A 22,517-nucleotide genomic window follows, 5' to 3' on the forward strand; every position below is an offset into this window, starting at 1 on the left:
TGAAAACTGTCCATTGGATCTGGTAATTAGAAAGTTAATGGGGGTTCTTTTGCAGGAAAATTTTAGAGAACAGATAAGAATGGCACCTGATTGTTCTTGGTCCAAGGAGAAAATGAATTGTGAGGAAATAGAAATACTGAGAAAAACACAATTTTGGGTAAAAGGGACTGTGAGAGAGTCGTAGCTGAGTGGGATGCTGGGTCTCAGGGAGCGAATGTCCCTCTCTTTTGTAAGGAGGATGACTGGAACCTGTTTTTAGCCTGCAACTTAAAGAGTAACAAGAGAAAAGGGAAAAGTGATCGAGTCAAGCTCCCAAGGAAAATGAAAGGAATAAAAGATATTTGTCACTTACTGAACTTTGTTGAATTAAAATCCTATTATGTGCCAAGCCCTGTGGCTAAGTACATGGGGGTGAAAACACAGAAATCGAACCAGCCTTTAATGGTGAAGTGAATTAACAAAGATCTTGGCCTCGACGAGAAGAGATGCTTCCTCTAAACGACTTGGTGAAGGAGGCAGGACAAGTATTAATTTCTCTGTTTTATAAATGAAATAGCCTTAGATTTATTGGTCCTTTTTTCCTGCTCCCCTCAGTTCAGATAGCAAAGATAAGATGTTCAAATCAAAGAGATGTGACTAATGCTCTGTCACATGTGGTTTTTATAATCAATAAAGATGCTAGTTTAGATTAAAAAAAGAAAAACAGCAAAGAAGGGAGATGGCATATTCTTGAATCAGAATATCTGCAAATGGAACTTAACATTTTTAACAAGTCCTCTGCAAAAGATGTGAACCCCTGCTCTGCGCCGTTGGCCCTGGAAATCAACATTTGGTTCCAACCTGATGGTCAGCCATTTATATCCTCTCCCCTATTCTGTTCTCAAAGTTACCGTTACTTTGGGGCAATTGGTGATAAAAGTGTAGACACTTAATTTAATCAAGACATACAAATTTTACTTCTTTTTACATTCCTATTTTCTGGCTTGTTGAACATTTTTGTAGATCTCAATTGAGTTGTAAGTAATGAATTTTACTTCTTTGCAGTGAGCTCCCGAGATCTGCCTGTTCAGCACTGTGCCGTAAATGGTTCAACATGAGCTGTTCCTTGTGTAAACATACGAAAGGCCTGACCCAGACTAAATCAATTTAAAAAGGAAAACATTAAAGCTATGTTTCCTGTTATATACTTAAAGTCGTCTTTGGTTCCTTATGATTATGTTATTGACCAACTATTGCAGACTTTATTTTATCCTCCTACACCACCTGCTGAACGATTCATATGGTATGGGAGATGAGTTTCGGAAGGGCAAAGCAATTACAATTATAACTCCTACATTTTAGCCAATAAAGCAGCTTTTTGTGTTAAGGGTAAGGAAGTTATGGGCATCTTGACTCACCCCCTTTCCTGATTTGAATTGCTAAAAGGCTTTAAAGACTGCAATAAGGAGAGAGAGCAAAGTTCATAGAGCTTTTAGAAGTATGTGAATTTGAGACAAAATTTGATTCCTACTCATGATATCAAACATTTCTAGGAAAAATTTAATTAGGAAATGAAACAACATAAAACTTTTATGAGGTATTTTTGTTATATTTTTTAAGGAGGGCATTGATAATATTAGGCATTTTGGTCTCACTGAAATCATACAGTTCTTTTCTTAAGGTTAGTTCCCCGGTAAAGTTTCATTCTATTAGAATTCTTTGCTCTAACAATTTTACAGTTGTTTCTTGTGCTTGGAAAACATAGTGCAAAATCAAAACTCTCTTCAATGAAGTATACTTTCATTTTTGGCATTGTAGTCAGATTGTGTTTTACTTTTAACAAGCTATTTTTAAGTTACAAAGTTCTTTGCTTACAGAAAATAACATTTTAAAAATTGTGAAATGATTTCCAGCTTTTGAAAAAATAAAAATAAATTATTTTCAAATCTGCCTGTAACCATTTATGTATTTACATTTTTAAAAAAACCTCTATTGTACCATGAGATGTGAAATATATTTTTCAAAAAGACATCTTGCTCTAATAGTGCTTAATAAAAGTTCATGTATGGTATTTGAATGAAAACATTCTGAATATGTTTTCTTAATTTAGTATTAAAAAACAAATAAAAGTGCTTAGAATACTTTATCTTACAACGACTGGCATTGGTTTAAGTATGCATAGAACAAAGTGAACATATCTTTAAAGAATAAAGATCAGTTAGTATTTCAAGTTGGGAAAATTTAGGTACATTTCGGGTAATGAGATAAATCAATGCACCACTATACATTTTCTGACTTTAATGAACTGAAGATAAGTCCTAAGAATTGTGTAATAACAAAGAATAATTAGATTTTATTTTCAAGTCGGAAAAAAGTTACATATTTATTTTTATCAGAGAGAAATCAAACCAAACTTGTAATTTTTGTAATATTAGCTAATTCTTTATAGTAAGTCTTTATATTAACCTAAACTAACAAGTCAGATGGCCTACCTTTATTATTTGTAATAGTAACTTATATTTAATACTTGGGAAACTGCCTACTCAGGATGCTAAAAAATTGTTGAGGAAAGTGTGTCTTGTTAAAGTTGCAAGTGTATTTTTAATTGACCAAAGTTTTCTGTGATAAATGCTTTCTTAGAAAGTAATGCATTTATTGCATACTAACCAGCATGATATTAAGGCCTTTTTAGATTGATAAAAATCGATCAAATTAGAAGACATGGGTAGAATTAATTGAGTTTGATTAATTAAGTTGTAGGTCACTGGTGCTCTGCTTGCTCAGGCTTTTTGTTGTTTTCAGAATCCTAATGTTTGGGGATATAGCTCAGGGATAGAGCGTTTAACTGCAGAATCCAAATGTGTGCCCCAGCAAAGTGGAATCTCTCTTCCTCTCATTCTTGAGTTATTTCAGTTTGTATACAAAGATTGAGAAGAGAATCAAAGTAGGAGAACTTTTTTGAACACTTACTGAGGTTTTTAAGATGTGGCAAGTTCTCTCCTAGGCTCTTTATATGGTATTGCACTTAATTTTCATAGTTAAGAAGGAAACTCAGGTTTTCCTTTGCTCTTGACTACTGTGCTACTATCTAATTTCTGTACCCTTTTTGGCAGAGGAGACAATGCTAATTCGCTGGGCAAGTCAGGGCCAAACCCTTTCTTTCACCCGCAAAGGCTGGGCCTGGTGCAGACCTCTGACACTGTGAAGGAGACCAGTCTGGCTTGAAGCCTCACTAGCCTGATGGCGTTGCATCCTTCCATACCTGTCTCCAGGCCAACCATTCAGAGCCTCATGCAGGTTTTTGGATGTGCTACTTTTCTACACCTTTGGCCTTCGAACCAGTTGTTTCCTCAGCCTGAATACTTTTCTTCGTTGTATGAAATGAGATTGAACTCCTTTAACTATTGCTTCCTCTTTCCTGGGCTCCCCAGATCTGGGTCAGACGTGCTTTTAATATGCTTTTGTTTGCATTCTATACCTAGCACATTGTATAGCATTAGCTATTTTGTAATGGGCCCTAAGCTGTAATTGACCCAGTATCTCCAGGGCCAGTCACACTGCCCAGCATGCAGCGCCCACTAAATATCTTTGAATGAATGAATGCAGTTAGCTCATTGGAGGAAGAGCTATTTAGATAGAATACTGTTTTCTTTTTATTTTTATTTTTCAGTTACAGTTGACATTCAATATTATTTAGTGTAAGTTTCATATGTACAGCTTAGTGATTAGATAATCACATAACTTATGAAGTGATCCCCCCAATATTTCAAGCACCCACTTGGCACTATACATACTGTAGTCATTACATTGTATATTGTTGACTCTATTCCCTATGCTGTACTTTACATCCCCATGAGTATTTTATAACCACTAATTTGTACTTTCTTAATCCCTTCACCTTTTTCACCCAGTCCCCAAATGCCCTCTCCTCTGGCAATCATCAGTTTGTTCTCTGTATCTGAGTCTGTGTTTGTTTGTTTGTTTGTTTGTTTCTTTCTTTCTTTAGATTACGCATGTAAGTGAAATCATATGACCTTCGTCTGACTGTATCACTTAGCATAACAATACTCTAGGTTCATCTACTTTGTCGTAAATTCTTTTTTAAGCCAATACTTGTTTTTTATGGCCAAGTAATATTCCATTGCATATATGTACCCCTGCCTTTTTATCCACTTGTTTTTTGATGGACATTTGGATTGCTTTTGTATCTTAGGTATTGTAAATAACAGTGCAATGAACCTAGGGATGTGTATATTCCACCAAATTAAAAAGTTTTTGCACAGCAAAGGAAACCATCAACAAAATAAATAAGACAACCCACTGAATAGGAGAACGTTTTCACCAATACATCTGATAAGGAGTTAATACCCAAAATTTATAAAGAACTTATAAAACTCAACACCAAAAAAACAAACAATCGAATTAAAAAATGGGCAAAGAACCTGAGTAGACATTTCTCCAAAGAGGACCTACAGGTGGCCAATAAACATGAAAAGATGCTCAGTGTCACTTTTGAATTAGTGTTTTGGGTTTCTTTGGCTGTATACCCAGAAGCAGAATTGCTGGATGATAGGCAGATTCATTTTTAATTTTGTGAAGAAACTCCATACTGCCTTCACAGTGGCTGCATCAATCTGCATTCCCACTGACACTGTACATCCTTGCCAGCACGTGTTTGTTGATTTATTGATAGTTTTTCTAACAGGTGGGAAGTGATACCTCACTGTGGTTTTTATGTGTTTCTCTGATTAGTGACACTGAGCATCTTTTCATACGTCTACTAGCCATCTGTATGTCCTCTTTGGAGAAATATCTATTCAAATTCTCTGCCATTGTTTAAATGGTTTGTTTGTGTTCGTTTTGGTGTTGAGTTGGATGAACTCTCTATAAATTTTGGATATTAATCCCTCATCGGATGCATCGTTGGGGAATATCTTCTCCCATTTAGTAGGTTGCCTTTTCATTTTACTGATGCTTTCTTTTGCTGTGAAAAAAAACTTTCTAGTTTAATGTAGTTCCATTTATTTGAATACCTTTTTTTATTTCCCTTATTCAAGGAGTTATAGGGAGAATATAGTTTTGACCTTCTTGACTAATGTGGGGAATAAGGAAGGATTTGCTTTTTACCAGTTACTACATTACCAGCAGTTTTATACTGTCAGGATATAGTTTTAAAATAGTAATTTTTTAAGAAGGAGAAGTAACTTTGTATTTGGTGTAAGGTGTGAGAGGACAACATTTATATTAATCCCATGGTGAAAAGGGTAAGAATTGTCTTCTAGGACAGTGATAAGGAGGAGGGATTCCCCCCCCCCACAATATTGTAAAATCTTTGTTACTATAAATCTTTCTAATATCTTCTTACTATCTGTTTGATCGCCACATCATAGTTATGTTTCTTTTTTTATTGCAAATGTGGTTTATTTGGCCTTCTATCTTTATCTCTTTATTTTCCTTGAATGCTGGAGGTTTGTCTATTTTTGGCTTTGTTGATCTTCTCTGCCTTTTAAAAATTTATTAATATTTTATCTTATTTTCTTCCTTGTAATTTGTAGTTTATTTTGCCTTTTTATGTTTACCTCATTAATTTTGAATATTTTTTTGCTAAAACAAACATTTTAGACAATAAAGTTCCAAGTGCCACTTTATATCCTACAACCTTTGATACATAGTTTTTGTTTTGAACTGTTTCTTAGTTCTTATATGACTTATTGACCAGTGAGTGACTAATAAAATGTGTTTTTAAATTTCCAAATATGGGCAGTTTTGTAGGTTCTGTTTTAAATAAAATATTTAATTCTATTATGATCAGAGGATATAGTGCACATGATATTAATTCACTGAAATGTGTTGAGGCTAACTAACTTTATTGCCCATCAGGTGATTTATTGGTTTATCTGTGTGCTCGAGAAGAATGTGTATCCACAAGTTGTTGAATACTGTATCCTGCATATGTCCATTCATCAAAATGACCTTTTAAAATTTTATGTATTCTTAGGTTTTTTAATGTGCTTAGTTAATATATTTCTGAATGAGGTGGGCTGAAATTTTCCACCATAGTTGATATGTCAATCTTTTCTTTTACCATATATGATTTTTTAAATTTCTTCAGTTTACATTCAATACCCTTCTGCACCACTCTCAGATACAACAAAGTGACCTCTTTTATTTTTTATTTTATTTTATTACCAATAAATGTATAATTGTCTCAACTTTCAGCCCATTAGATCTTTTATATTCCATTAGTAACTGTATTTTAATAATTTTTCCCTTAAAATCTGTTTTGTCAAATGTCAGTGTAACTATTCCAGCTTTCTTTTGGCTTGTATTTTCTTAGTATATATTTTTCTTTGTTACGATTCTCAGTCTCCTTGTGCACTTAAGTTTTAGGTATATTTCATTTTAAAAAAAAAAAACAGAATAAAACTGTGATTTGTTAAATCCAGTCTGACAGTTTTCTTTTTTTAACTGGACACTTTAAATCACTTGTGTTACTGTGATTATAGTTACATTTGGATTTACTCTTTTTATGACCTATTTGTCGAAATTTTTGCTTTTTTCTTACTTTACATTATAACTTTTGCTCCATTTACTTGAAAATTACATGTTCTATGTCTATTATTTTAGTGGTTACTCTAGCATTTTTACCATGTGTACTTAACAAAATCTGAAGTTAATACCTTTGTCTTCCTCTTCTCAAATATAGTGAAACCTCTGTTCTCAGACATTTTGGTTCTTGACCAAGTTGTTCACGGAAAAAGTGTTTCTGTTGTCTAACAAAACTTCAGGTCTTGATTCTTCTACCCAATGAACCTTTCATGCTGATACCTGTTTGATCTCAGTCATGCGTCTCTCAGGCAATGCAGATTTGGTTTTCGAACAAATCGCTTCTCAAGCAGTTTTTTGGAACAAACTAAGTTGGAGATCTGAGGTTCCACTGTACAAACACTTTAGAACACTTTACCACAAATTACCTGATCCCTTAGTTTATATACTGTGATTGTCCAGTCTTTTAGCCTGTATTCCCCTCACAATTTTGGCATCATTTAATATTTTAAAGATAATATTTGTTTATGTTTATCCATAATTTACCAATTCCTTCCTTATCATTTCTTCTTGAGATCCTTTGGCTACTTGGATCTAAGAGTTGGCATTTTTCAACATTTGTAGAACAATGTCACCTCTTTAACTGGTACCTCCTCCCCATTCACTGTATTATCTCCCTGAAATTCCAATGCGGTATATTTTAGACTTTCTCCCTCTCTTTTCCATTTATCTTAACTCTCTTTCCTGTGTAGTATTTCTTTGATACTTTGGATTATATTCTGGATTTCTTTGGGTCATTCTTTCAGTTCACTAATTATCTCTTCCATTGAGTTTAGTCTGCTTGAGTTTAAGTAATTCTATTTTTATTTGTACTTCTACGTAGTTTTTATTACTAAAATCTTCTTCCCTGCGCATACTTTTTTGAAGACTTCATTTTTTAGACCAATTACAGGTTTAATTGACTTGGTTTAACAGAAGCAGGGGGAAGTCCAGAGAGTTCCCTTATGCTCTGCACCGCACAGTGCACGGCCTCCCCGTTACCGACACGCCCACCGGAGTGCTGCAGTCGTGTAAACGGATGAACCCACGTTAACATGTATCCACCCAAACCACAGGTCACTATAGATTTTACCACTGATTCGCTTTTGGTTTTGTACAGTTTGTTGGTTTGGAAAAGTGATGACATGTCATGAATCCATCAGTATAGTATTGTACAAATAATGTTTTCAGTGCCCTAAAAATTCTCCGAGCTCAGCCTGTTTATTCCCTCCCAACCAACCTCTGGCAACCACTGTTCTTTATACTGTTTCCATAGTTACCTTTTCAAAAATAATATATAGTTGATATTATATATTATGTAGCCTTTGCAGATTGGCTTCTTTCACTTAATAAGATGTCTTTAGTTCCTCAACATTGTTTTCTTGGCTTGAGAGCTCATTTCTTTTTTGTGCTGATAATAGTTCATTGTTTGGATGTACCATGGTTTATGAAGGAACATGTTGGCTGCTTCCAAGTTTCGGCAGTTGTGAATAAAGCTGCTGCAAACATCTGTGTGCAGGTTTTTGTGTGGACATGAGTTTTCAACTTCTCTGGGTGGTTGCTCGATCATATGTTCATTTTTGTAAGAAACCACTGAACTGCCTTCCAAAGTGACTACCATTTTTCATTCCCATCAGAAATAATTGAGAAGTACTGTTGTCCCACACCTTGCTGGCATTTGGCGTTCTTAGTTTCCTGGACTTTGGTCATTTTAATAGGTGTGTAGTGGTATATCTTTGTTTTTAATTTGCATTTCCTGGTGACACAGGATGTGGAGCACCTTTTCATATATTTACTTGCCATCTGCTTATCTTCTTTGGTCCTGCTCATATTTTAAAGATGCATTTTTTAAAAATATAACTTTTTAAACAACTAATTTATATTTCATGTGTGCTATTCCAGTTTGTGAAATCTTTGAGGTGCTTTCTCTTCTGCCCATTTTCTTTCTGCTGTGTTTCACTCAGGTGCCTTATTATCTTGTACGAATTGTGAATTTTATGTATTAGCCTTTCACTTTCACTTGTAATGTAACCTGTGGATATTCTTATGGTGGAAATTGGGTTCAGCTCAGGAAAATTCACTTTAACCTTTGCTTTTGCCTGTCAGCTGGTGGCACTGTCTACCTGGAGCAAGTCTCTCCAGGTTTACACTAAGTTTGGTTTCATCCCAGATTTAAAGCTGAAACCTCCAAGTACTGTATTGTGTTTGCAGAATCTTATAGGGACTTTTTTTCCGCCTCTGTACCTATTGCTAAGGCTAAGGTCAAGAAATTTAGGTGACTAAGTTACCTTGGCCCTTTCTGCATGGGCGTTAGGAAGGTTTTTTAAAAAAATAATTTAAAATACTTAACAGATGCATAGGAAGTTGCAAATATGTAAATATATGGATGAAGTCCTATGTGCCCTTCCAGTTTTCCTCCAGGTAACTTTTCTCCAGCCTTATTGAGGTATAATGGACAAAAATGTAAGACATTTAAAGTGTACAACATGTTGACTTGACAGGCATGTACATTGCTAAAGGAATGGCCACGATCGAGCTGACGAACACATCTAGCACCTCACATATTAACTTGGATTTTGGTGTGCTCTTTTTTCCTGAAAAAAGTGGGAACATTTAAGTTCTACTTTTTAGCAAATTTTAATCATATAATACAGTGCTGTCAAATATGCTCACTGTGTTATACATTACATCCTGAGACCTTATTTATCTTATAACTGAAAGTTTGTGCCCTTTCTGCATCTTTCTCTACTTCCCCTCTTAGCCTCTGGCAACCATTTTTTTATTCTTTGTTTCTATGGGTTTGGCTTAAAAAAAATTCTACATATAAGTGATACCATGCCATATTTGTCTTTCTTTGGCTTGTATCACTTAGTGCAGTGTCCTTCAGGTTCATTCATGTTACTGCAAATAAAAAGATTTCCTTATTTTTTAAGGGTGAATAATATTTCATATATATTATATGTAACAAACAGAATGTGTCCCATTTCTTGATCCATTCATCGACTAATAAACACTTGCACTGTTTCCATGCCGTGGCTGTTGTGAACACTGCTATTTGTGAACGTGGGGTGCAGGCGTCTCTTTGAGGTCATGACTTCATCTCCTTTGGATCTGTACCTTCAGATGGTAGTTCTATTTTTTTTTAATTTCTTGAGGAACCCCCGTACTGTTTTCTGCAGTGGCTGTACCAGTCAACGTTCCCACCAACAATGCAAAGGTTTTCTTTTCTTCATATCCCATCAGCATTTATTATCTCTTGCCTTTTGCTCATAGACTTACTAATGAATATAAGATGATGTCTCATTGTGGTTTTAATTTGCATTTTTCTGATGATTGGAGGTATTGAGCACCTTTTCATGTACCTGTTGAACATTTGTTTATCTTTAGAAAAATGTGTGTTCAAATTTTTTGCCCATTTTTAATTGGGTTATTTGCTTTTTTATATTGAATTTGTATGAGTTTCTTAATATACTTTGGACACATGGTTCGCAAATATTTACTCCCATTCCAGAGGTTGCTTTTTCATTTTGTTGCTGGTTTCCTTTGCTTTGTAGAAGCTTTTTAGTTTGATATAGTTCCATTTATTTATTTTTGCTTTTTTTTTTCACCTTTGCTTTTAGTGTCAGATCCAAAAAATCATTACCAAACGAAGTCAAGGAGCTTACCCTTATGTTTTTTTCTAGGAGTTTTATTGTTTCAGGTCTCACATAATTTCTTGCATAACTACAGTACAAATCAAAACTGGGAAATTGACATCATTATGATCCACAGCCATACTCACATTTCACCAGTTTTACATGCACTCATTTGTGTTTGTGAGTATATATGTATATGTGCGCATAGTTCTGTGCAGTTTGTCACATATGTATTCATGAAACCATCATCACAATTAAGGTACAGAACTGTTCTATCACTGAAAGGTTTCTTAGGAGGTCTATTTTTAACTTATTTTTTTCACTGCTGTGACCCCTAACTCTACATGCAAGGTCTCCTACTAAACAGATATATCACTTTGGATGGGCCTTCAGCTTTATCTCTTCCCGTACAGTTATCAGGCAAAAGCTGGCTTTGGGTGCTTATTTATTAGGGTTCCTGGTTTCACTTTTTTAAAAGGGATTTTCCAGCTTTTGTTCCTTGTTGCCAGAACTGAGATGTGTTTAAAAAAAATACTTTAAATTATTTTCAAGCATTTTCATTGTCTCAGATAGGAGTTTCATTCAAGGTTTCTAATATTGCATACTTTGGAAACAGTTTGACCCTAGAAACATTAAAGTACATTTATTTTTTATAGGTTTTATTATAGTTTTTTTAACAATTAGAAAAGTAGACATTTTACCCTCGTGCATTTGTATCTATGATTAGTTGATGTTTAAATTATAGTATTCATTAAGAATTAGGTATATAAGATAATGTACTATAGGAATGGTCATAAAATTCATAATGCACCTCTTCATGAGTAGTTTAATTTCTGGTCATATTTTATTTATCTCTATATTAGTTTTAATATTGAAATAACTAAAGCACAGAGAAATTAGTTTCTCTGAGCTTATGGTCATCAGAAAGACTGAGAGCAAAGTTCACCTGAATCTTTTGCTTCCCTGTTTTCTACAATTCAGATTTAAATTGTTTTGCAATTAACTTTTAAGTTGAATTTATATGCCCAAATACTATAAATTTCTCTCAACTTTCAATCTGGTTTAAAGGACAAATAAATAATTTAATTTCAAAAGCAAACAGAGATAAACTCTCCAATCTTGATTGTTACATAGTTTGAAAATGTTCAGTTAGCATGGTTAGAAATATCTGGCTATTGTTGCTCAATATGCAAACCCTTTTTTTATTAGGAAGAACCTGTGGAAAGTCATGTTTTCCACAGATGGATGATGGGAGGAATGTAGCCAAGACAAAATATGGGGAATTTCAAGTCCAACTGAAAGATGCTGATGAAACTCAGTGTTTTTGTGGTTATAGTCTTGTGATTATGGAGTTCTTCTATGTGCCAAGGGCGACAGAAGGCCTGATGTTCATTCATGCTGGGCTAGGTTGCTCTGTTTAGCTACTAATACAGCACTAATTGTATTTCCAAAAACACTTTTTCTTTTTTCAAGGATTCATAAAATATTTTAGTTCTCCTTAAAATATGTTTAAGGAATTTATTTGAAATGCAGAAAGCACTGGCTAGATTAAAATAAGCAAATGCAACTTTCATATGGGGAAAAATAATCCAGGGAAGGAGGCGAGGCCACCAGCTGCCTGAGATACCACTGGCTGTACGTCTGAGTTTATGAGGGCCTGAGTCCAAAGGCTCCTGTGTGTTCTTCCTGCCGTGGGCGGATTAGATTCTTTGTCTGAGATTGTGAAGATTTGTGTCAGTTCACATCAGTAAATTGAAACAGCACTTACTGATAATGATACATTGGGAAAGATCGACAAATCATTGTGATGTTATTGTGCTGATGTACATGGAGAGACCTTAGGAACACAGATGTGGGAGGGAGGGAGAGAGTTTGGGGAAAGGGCGATCAGGAAAGCTTTTGTAGAAAGTGAAGTCAGAGCTGGGAATCACATAATTCATTATAAGGTTATTCTAAGTGGTAAGTTTGGGATACATTTGTAAGTCATAATATGTAGTAATACCTTTCTAATACCTGCCTCATAGATTTGATTAACGCAGTGTGTTTGTCAGCAATCCAAAGGGGGGAAATGATGATAATGTGTTAGTGAGCAGAATGAACATAGAAGATTGATTTTATCTGTTTGCCTTTCTTCACCACCTTTCTAGGAGAGCCTTGAACTTAGGAATCCTTCGAGACCCTGGATCAGAAATCGAAGACAGACAATACCAAATAGACCTGCAGTCTATCAATATTGGTACTGCGCAGTGGGATCAACTAAAGCCAGAGAAGGAAAGCGGCACGGGAGGGGCCCTCCCAGAGGGTGAGAGGAATTCTCAGAATCCAGCCCTGGAGTGGAACATGGCCAGCAGGTCGGAAATGACTGGGAAACTTTCTGTACTTCCTAGTATTTCATTGCCAGGAGAGCTGTTGCTGATAGACTCTTTAGCATGCCCAAACTAAATGTTTTGGTATTGCTTCTGCATTTCATGACAAACATAAAATATATTTTTAATTGAATCTCATGATTTTACTGGGAAACCTATTAATCCCGCTATTACACCATAATTATTACAAATCTGAGATTATGTCAGCCTTTTTTTTAAGCTTGCTAAGTAATGAAAAGTTCTACTTTAGGCTAAGAATACATTCATATTTTCCCTTGAAATCCATTTTATTCAAGGTCAGATTTTTTTTTTTTGGTCTCTCCTTTCCACTTATAATAAGAGAAGAAAACAACAAAGGCTCTGGTTGGTTCTTTTAAGTCCACTTTAACTAAAAGCAGCTATGTTCACAGAAATATTTTTTTAAAAAATTACTCCTGATTGTGAGCTGTAAGATTTGTAGAGAGCCAAGCCATCTTACCTGGGCTGTTCATGGTTCTCATCAGAAGGGTAGGATTGTTTGCTGGAAAGAAGGGACTGGTCATTAGACACTCTTATATTGCAAAAAATATACATTGTATATTGTAAATAATTTTTATGATTTAAGAAAGTTATTTTTCACCATTTTTTAAAATTTATAAGATTCAACAACATCTGTTGCAGAAAGCATTCTATGGTGGTTTGTTGATTGGATTTGTTTAAAACGTTGCATGCGGACTTTGTTGTATGCCTTTTGCAATGCTGATTTCATTGGGGTTTTGCCCCTTCAACATCAAAACTATATTTATCCATGTCTTGGCATTAATCATAGTGACAACATTAATAATAGACTGTATAATGTTTATCACTTTATATAATTTCACAACAATGATAGAGGTAGTAACTCTTTTCCTTAATTACATGTGAAATAACTAAGCCCTAGACATGATAAATAATTTGCCTAAAATCAAATACTATGTGGTGGTCTGTACTGCTTTTTATGAAGTTCTTTTTCAGGTGCCCACACTCTTTTCTAACATCAGTGTGCTCAGTTCATAGTGAGCTTCTTTTAGCTTCCCGAAAATGGGATTGCCTCTTGCTCCTAGGCTTCTGTGTGTGACCTTGCCAGCCTGGAACTCTCTTAACCAGCCCTTTTCATTTGCCTCCTCAAGTCTCAGAGCAGACAGACATCCCGTTTTCCAGGAAGTCTTCCCTGAGCCCCCACAAAAGGTTAGGTTCCCCTTGTGTGTGCTCTTAGGTCGTTCAGCATATTTAATTCTAATGTCTGTATACTTTGTCTAGGTCCTAAGGACAGAGTTCATCACCATCCTAACACTAAATGCTTTCATGACATAAAACAAATAATTATAGCCCTTCATAGACAAGTGACTGAATGTGCCCCTAAGGAGGGTATAAATATGTATGAAAAATATCCCTCAAATGAGAAACGTGCACTTCAGGAGAGGGATGCTGGTAGAGAGCCATCAGCAGGTGGCAGGCCCAGAAGCTGCGGGTGATAAGTGTTTTGGTCCTGGAGGGAGGACCTTGGTGCGTACCACACATCAGAGCACCATCCTGACCTCTAAACACCAGACGTTACCAGCCAGGATCAAGTTCCCTCACTCCTCCACGTCACTCAGGTTCCAGTTTTAGACAGTACCAGCTTAAAAAACTTACATGTCACATTTCTTAAAAACCACGAAGTCTATCATCAGCAAAGATGGGCCTGATTTTGCCTAGAAATTTTATGACCATCGAGCCTTAACACAGTCATATCTCAGCTAGTCATTCCTCAATTTATTTGATAACATGTTTGCATGTGCGTGCGTATGTATGTTTTAATAATTGATTTGAGTTGAAATTCACATGCATAAAATTAGCCATTTGAAGTAAACAATTCAGTGACATTTTATACATTCACGATGTTTTGTAACTACCACCTGTACCTATAACCACCAAACAACTCTTTGTAGTTGCAATTATTTTATTCACTCCAAACTAAAACCTTTTACCCATCAACTAGTTTCTCTGTATCTCTCTCCCTCCTCATGGCCCCTGGCAGCCACCCATCTGCTTTCTATCTCCGTGGATTTGTCTGTTCTGGATATTTCATGTAAAAGGACTCATATAATATGTGACCTTTTGTGTCTGGCTCATTCACTTAACACGATGTTTTGGAGGTTTATCCACATTGTAGCGTGTATCAGTACTTCATTGTCTTTATTGCTGGATGTAAGTGCTGTAGTTTGTTTATCCATTTGTCCATCTGTTAGACATTTGGGCTCTTTTCACCTTTTGACCCTTGTGAGTAATGTTGCTGTGGACATTTGTGACAAGTACCTGTTCACAGGTATTTGGGATATACCTAAGAGTAGAATTAGTCATATGGTAATTTTGTGTTTAACTTTCTGAAGAACTACCAAACTATTTTCAAAAAATTGGCTGTCATTTTGCATTCCCATCAGCAATGTTCAAGGGTTCTGGTTTCTCCACATTCTCACCAGCTCTTTCTTTCTTTCTTTCTTTCATCTATAGCCATGCTACTGGGTATCATTTTGATTTGCATTTCCATAACAATTAATGATGTTGAGCAACTCTTCACATGTTTGTTGGCCATTTGTGTATCTTCTTTGGAAAAATGTTTTTTTCAAGTGTTTTGCCCATTTTTTACTTTGATGATTAATTCATCTGTCTTTTTCTATCATTGCCCATACTTTTGGTGCTATATCTGAGAATCCATTCCAATTTCAAGATCATGGAGATTTATGCCTATGCTTTTTTCCACATTTTTTATTGTTGTTCAAGTACAGTTGTCTCCATTTTCCCCCCACCCTGGCCATCTTCATTTCTGATCCTTGATCTTAACCCCCTTTGGTTTTGTCCATGTGTCCTTGACACATGCTCTTGAAAACCCTCCCCCCTTATGCCTATGTTTTTATTCTAAGGGTTTTATTGGTGTAGCTCTTGTAGTTAGGTTGTTGATCTATTTTGAGGTTGGTTTTGGAGTTTGTTTGTTTGTTTGTACCTATAGTATGAGATAAAAGTCCAGCTTCGCTCTTGTGTATGTGGATGTCCAATTGTCCTAGTACTTTTTTTTTGGTACAAACTGTTCGTTCCCCGTTGAATGTTCTTGGCACATGTTCTTGTCAAAAATTAGCAGACATTTGAATGTTCAACATGTGCAATGGAATATCTTTTACACTAGAGAAACAAGATAAAATAATTTTTAATATGTGCCTTTCTCTTACAGAGCTCAGCATCCAGTCAAAAAGACAGGCTAGTTAATTAACTCTTAGAGTGCAGTGCAGCAAATGCTATGACAGACATAATGGTAGGATACTTAGGGTTACAGAAGAGCCACATCAAAGTAAGGATAGATGCATTCCATGCACATAGGACATCTCGGGGTAATAAATGTGACAAACACATAAACAAAACAAATTCATCTAAAATCTACTTAAGTGCAAAGAATTGAAGGAAAGAAATGAATAGTTAACTCTACAGGTGCTTTGTCAGGAAGTTTTCACAGAGTACATAGCTTCTGAATTTGTTTCCACAAAGTATAGGTAGCAGGAGTAGGACCTGCCATTTTGAACTAAGAAAGCAGTAGATCCCAAAGCTTGGAGTATGAAAATGTGACATGCTTTATTTGCTTCTCGATACTCAGACATAATATCGTGCTTGGCACATAGGTGCTTAATAAGGATTTAAGTGAATTAAACATTGAATGATTAGATGATTAAGTAGAGCTGACAAATCACATGACTGAATGAATGTTTCTGATGAAGTAATTCTGATGAATGTGTCTTCAAATGACACAAAAAATTTAGATCTGATATAGCTTAGTTCTGCTGATTAATCTTGACAGAAATATAAACAGAACCTTAATATAATTATTTTTGTTCAATAGTGTTAGAGGTAAAATTCAAAAGATAAAATTGTTACCCAGTGAAGAATAATTTGTTTCCACCCCAGACAAGTATCCCAGTTTTTATTCATTCCTCCTGAGTACATTACTCCGATTCTGTCTTTAATCATAATGTGTTTATACATGTATGCTGGGGAGAGGGGCGCAGGGAAGTTAAACATAAAAAATCATCAAATTCTAAAATGGATAAGTCTTTTGCTTCCAAAATCTTAATTTTTCAGCTGAAGGAATACATCAAGGTTCAATCAGGTCAGCAAAACCACTGTAAGTATTTTAGCATAAAAATTTCTTTTAGAAACAAGACCTTATCCAATTCTAAGAAGATGGCAAGGAAGGGTCAAAAAGAGGGGGATGGCGGATCAGAGAAAGGTCAGCCCCCAACCCTCTCAATCCTCTGCCCTGGGTAAAAAATGTGTAGCTCCCAGGGCAGTCTGGGAACCTGGCATGACCAGCGGTGGGAGGGACCTCAGGAGGCTGGTAGAGGAGAAGTCCAGGGGAGGCCATTGCCTCTGTGTCTGGGGGTAAGCCTGCAGAGGCTGTTGGTCAGCAGGGCCAGTGGTCAGGAAGAAGGGCTGGCCACAGAGTCGGGAAGAGTGAGGACAAGCCAGAATCTGGTCGAACCTCTGCATTGGAATTTCACTACATTTAAAACAGCATGACTTTAAGAGTATATTGGCTACTGTTTTCCTTTACACCTTCCAAATCTCATACAACTCTCTCTCTCTGAGCTTCCAACCAGTCTTATTAGCAAGTTATTACAGAATAAAACCACTACAAGAAGCTAAGTGAGAAAATTTCTTGGCTTGTACAATGGTAGTTAAAATAGAGCTAAGGGTAGAACCCTGGTTTGCATCCACTTAACTTTACTTCTACTCAATGCCCTGACCCCTTACACTTATGCTGAAGTTCATTGTTTATCACTTTTTTCATTTTCTCTTAGCAACCATTTTTACTACATCTGGGCTTATTTTGTAATCTGTGGAAATGAAGTGCTGAGCACTAAAGCAGCCGGTACTGATGTCTGCCATATGCATGTTATACATTCAAATGACTGTTGCTCTTTCATCAGTGCTTTGGGTATATGGCATGGGGGTTGGGAAGTTTATTTTGTAATTACATGAAAATGCCAGTAAGGCTTACTTCTCCAAGTTAATACAATTTTCTTGTTTATAATATTTAAAGACAATTTGAATAAACTTAAAACTCTACTTGAAAAATAAGTCATTTATTTTTTATCATAATAGTTTTATTTGTCCCTACTACTACCTATGTTTGATTTCCTTGGGTAATTTTTCCTTCATACTTCATTGTCAGAGAAATGGTTGCAGGATATTCATTTGTTTAAATATTTTGATACACATGTCTCAAATTATATATACTACTCTGTAGGCCTCCCCCACAACCCAACATAGGATATTTTTAGATCATTGTTACTACATTTGCATAGAAAGCTTAATTTGAATCTGACATATTCCTAAAATCAATCAGCCCTGTGTTTCTCACAGGATTAGTAACATTGATTTTGTGTTGATACTAAAATCCCTCAAGCATATATTATTGGCCTTAATTCTGAGAGATTGTGACTGTTCCATCTGTCTTTTGATCTCTCATTTTTACTTTTGAAGTAAGGTTACTACCCACATGTTCACAGGAACCCTTGCATATTTTGATTTGAGATTTACAAAGCATTAGCTCTTTCCAGAATTGTACCTGAAAATGTTAATAGGAATATGGAATAAAAGCATCTTCTTTGTTCTTACTCTTCAATCTGAAAACCATCACTTCTTTCTTTTTAATTTGTGAGGATGTCAAACAAATGCCTGAGCAGAATTAGACAAGTTGGTCTAATTCCCATACCTCATAGATTAATGCCCAGAGTGACCTATACCTACTTGAATTATATGATATTTTTAAAGAGATAATTTTAAATTTTTATTTTTTTGTTTCCAAGGTGCTATCTTAATTTATTTTTATTAAATTGTATTTGGCATATAATGAGCTTCAAGTATACAACATATGACTCTACATTTATATATATATTATTTTATATGATGCGATCACTGCATTAAGTCTATAATAGTGTGATAACTTTGCACAGTGACAGATGGTTTCTTGAATTGTATAATTTCATGATAAATCCCTTAAACAATCACAGCTTTACATGAGAGCATATGATTCCTCTCCTGCTTAAAGTACCTGGGAACTGGATGTGAGGAGAGAAGGGACCCTGGCAGCAGGAAGGAATCCTCAGTTTCCCCTCCTCAGCAGCAAGCAGATGTTTTCTTCCTTACGTCGGTGTCTGAGGGCGTCCTGGCAGCCTGAGAAGGCGGTGTAGAGCTAAAAGACAAAGATCTGTGTTCCCTGTCTTCTCTTTATCATAGTATAGTTACTGACAGAGAGTAAGTGCTCAAAAAAATTAGAAAATATTTAAATATGATCATAATAGCACATCCTAAAATGTTAAAACTGCCTCCACCTTCACTTACTGTAAACTTCACACAGCTTGTAACATGATGACTGCATGTGTCAGTGTGCACATGCGCCCATGTGTATGCCCTGACTGACTCGAACCCAACTGACCAGAGCCCTAAGTGGCTAGGTTTCCCTTCTTCAGCATTTTATCTTTTAGAGAAGGGACCAAACAATGACACCAAAATTTACTTAGAAGTATATGTACAACACATAACTTTTACACATTATTCTGCATAATTTTGTGAGCACACTACATAGTGCAGCAATGCATGGTAAAAAGCGTTGAAAATGAAGTAAGTCTTGTGACCATGTGCCCCTTGGTAAATCCCTGTTTATGATGGGGTCTGTCTAGGAAGTATCCATCCATGTACTATGAAAAATAGAGGCATTTATTAAAGAGCAAGATACAAGCTACAAGGAACATTGTACATAGGACAGCAATGCCTCAGTTCCCTTCAAAGTGGGCACCTTGGGGCCTCACACAGTTCTCCCAATCACCATCAGTTGTCCCATTGTATTTTCCTGAATCTCATCAATGGTCTCAAGTCTCTTTCCTTTCAAAGGTGATTTTAGTTTTGGGAAAAGCCAGAAGTCACAGGACGCCAAATCTGGGCTGTAGGGGGCCTGAGTCACCTGGGTGATTTGATGTTTCACCAAAAACCTCTGTATGAGACATGATTCATGAGTGGGCACATTGTCGTGATGATGCTATCAATCACCAGTTGCTCATAGCTGTGGCCTTCTGAATCATCTGGGTAGTTTTAGTGGAGGAATGGTCAAGCTTAATGCAAAATTTGATGCAGATTCATTGCTGTACTCAGTCATTTTGAATGTGACAGCCACAAAGTACACATGCTCACTCAACAGCCCCTACCACCCCCAAAGCTAGTACAGCGAAGTCATCATTGTCCACAAATGTGCATTCTAGTCCACTCTCCTTGGCTGCCAGGTTACACTGATATCATGCAAACTGTTCTCGTTATGTTTTAAATGGCTGGATTTTTTCTGGACAGACTTCATATATCCTCAATGCATGATTTATAATGTCCTTTTCTCTGAGAAACTTTCAGAAGTCCCTTGGTTTCTCCTTTGTTTTGAAGTTTTTCCTTGGAAAAAAAGGAGCTATCAAGTAGAACAAGGTATAGGAGTTCCAGACTATAGATATAAACTAGAAACTATAACCAGAGCGTCTCAGTAAAATGGAATTAAGTAGATATTTCAATATAGACATGTGCTTAATAAGACTTTCTTCAGAGGATATAGTAAATGTACCACTTGTGATCTCCATCACAAATATATTAAACCATAGTTTCAGTTTGTTATTTTGTTTGTTTTGGGGAGAGGAATTTTTTGTTCAGACTTTTTCTTAAAGAATGGAACTGCAACGGTCTTCATATCACATAAGAGCTGTTCTGTGCACACAAAGACTGTGGCATATTTTGGTGGAATATTTGGGAAACCTTAGTACCATGTTTCCCAGTCTTTTTTGTTATGTGATTTTTGAAGTATGGTTCTTAAACTGCTTTAATATTACCTACAAAGTCATACCAAAAATGTATCGAAGGTAGACAGAAGAACCTTAGCTTAATTATGCTGGGCCCTAGAAAAATGACCACAGCATTCCTATACCTGTATTTTCAGGAGGGTGTGTGGCATGTAACTATGCCTTCTTGCTTAGTAACAATTTCAGAGAAACATACTGTTCCTTACTTGCAGTCTCCTCCTCCCAGAGCTTAACAGAGTAGCTTTTGTCAAAACATACGATTACTTTCTTGTTATTTGATTAGCACCTTATGATAGTCACTGTTTTTTTATCCTCAAAGAGGGTTTTATAACTTTCTTTCATCTTTATTTCTATGTATAATGCAGAGATATATTAAACCATTGTTATATTAGAGTGTATCAGAGAAATATCTTTTGCAGCTCTTCTAAACCCTATGCCTTTGCATGCTATAATCAGTTTTCTCTAGCTCATTTTAATATATTTTATTTATTATAGATGATTAGCTATTTCAGGAAGTTATATCTAATTGTGGATTTTATGATATTTACCTAATTTATGATATTTATGATTCTTTATCCAAGAATCATTGTGTTTCTTGAATCTGTGTATTCCTGTATTTCATCAGTTCTGAAGAATTCTCAGCTATTATCTCTTTAATATTATCTCCTTTTTCTTCTTTTCTCTCTTTTTGGAATGGCAATTAAATATGTCAGACTTGCCTCTTTAATATTTATTTTAAACTTCCCATTTTAAAATTTATTAAATTCCTGGAGTTTTGTCATCTAAATTCTAGTTTACTAAATTTTCTTAAATCTAAATTAGTATTTATCCATCTAGTATATATTTAATCTTAGTAGCTATGTTTTTCATTCCTGGAAGTTTTATTAAGTTGTTTTCTGAATCTTGTTTTTATAGTTCTTTGTTTTTTCATTCCTGTTTTTATTATATCCTATATGTCTTAAATAGTTTTAAAGAAATTTTATTTTCCATATGTAATAATTTTATTATCAGAAGTTCTCAATAATGAATCTGATAATGGGGTTGAATTCTCCTCTTACTAATAGAGAATAATTTGTTGATGGGGTATATAAAACCATCTGTGATTAGGTGCTTATCTTCACTGGCCTTTGTCCCTGAGAATCCTTTTTGTCATTTTGAGGGAATGACAGAGAGGTTGTGCATCCATTTCTGGCAGCTGCCTCAGGGTTATCAAAAGTCTGTTGCCATTTTTATATAAATAGCTCAGAATGGGTATTTTTGAACTGACACAGTAATATAAATTAGAGCTATGAAACAAACATGAAGGATTATTCTAATTTTCCAGGGATATCTCTGTTTTTTTCAACAAGTTCTCTTGCCAGAGAGGCAGACTTCCTCATTCTTTTCTTTTTCTGACAGCAAATATTTTTCTAGCCCTGTAAGGGCCCCAGATATGTAATAGGCAGCTTTCTTCAAAATCCTCCCATATCAGGGATGTAGGGATTAGCCTGCGCTCTCCATATGTCCACTAAAAGTCCATTCTCTTGGTTCACTGAGAGTGGTGGGGTCCTTGAAATCATTGTCAGTGCCAGTTAGTACTATGAGTTTTGCTTCTCTTCTTTCATTATTTTAAACCGTAGACTGCTGTTTAGTAAATGTTGGAAGAGTTTAGTTCTCGTAGTTATTTTTCAGCATTACGGTTTTCTTTATAATTCATCCAGAAAATATTTGAATCTAAAAAAATTAATGATTTTTAAAATGTATATTATAACATCAAATAATATTGTATTATTTCATAAAATGAAAAATAAGAATATGAATAGTAGAACTAGAGATCTATACTAGCACAAGCTTTGGTTTCTCAATAATATTTTCTAATTTTACCTTCTACAGTATATACAATACTTCAGTGTATACAATACTTTGAAAGTATTGGCAACTTTTAATGTGGAATAGAAATGTCATGCTAATAACTGCTCAAAAGTGAGAAGATATAAAGAGAATTGAAATACAGGCCAAATATTATTCTGGGGTCAACTTGCCTACCATGCCCAATTGTGGAGTCTTCGTTCCCACTGGCTGTAGTTCCTGAG

The 22,517-nt window shown here is 35.4% G+C and overlaps 1 protein-coding gene across 2 annotated transcripts in view; it reads left to right on the forward strand.

Annotated features, from left to right (window-relative positions):
• Positions 1 to 22,517, forward strand: part of VPS13B (vacuolar protein sorting 13 homolog B) — a 699,511-nt gene that overhangs the window by 398,238 nt on the left and 278,756 nt on the right. For both annotated transcript variants that reach the window (XM_045861171.1, XM_045861172.1), the window contains exon 31: positions 12,347 to 12,550. In XM_045861171.1, the coding sequence (XP_045717127.1) occupies positions 12,347 to 12,550 (204 nt within the window). The remainder of the gene's footprint in view (positions 1 to 12,346; positions 12,551 to 22,517) is intronic.

The sequence above is a fragment of the Phyllostomus hastatus genome, unplaced genomic scaffold (assembly GCF_019186645.2).
Source record: "Phyllostomus hastatus isolate PE091 unplaced genomic scaffold, TTU_PhHast_1.1 phas_scaffold_21, whole genome shotgun sequence".
Taxonomy (NCBI): Eukaryota; Metazoa; Chordata; class Mammalia; order Chiroptera; family Phyllostomidae; genus Phyllostomus; species Phyllostomus hastatus.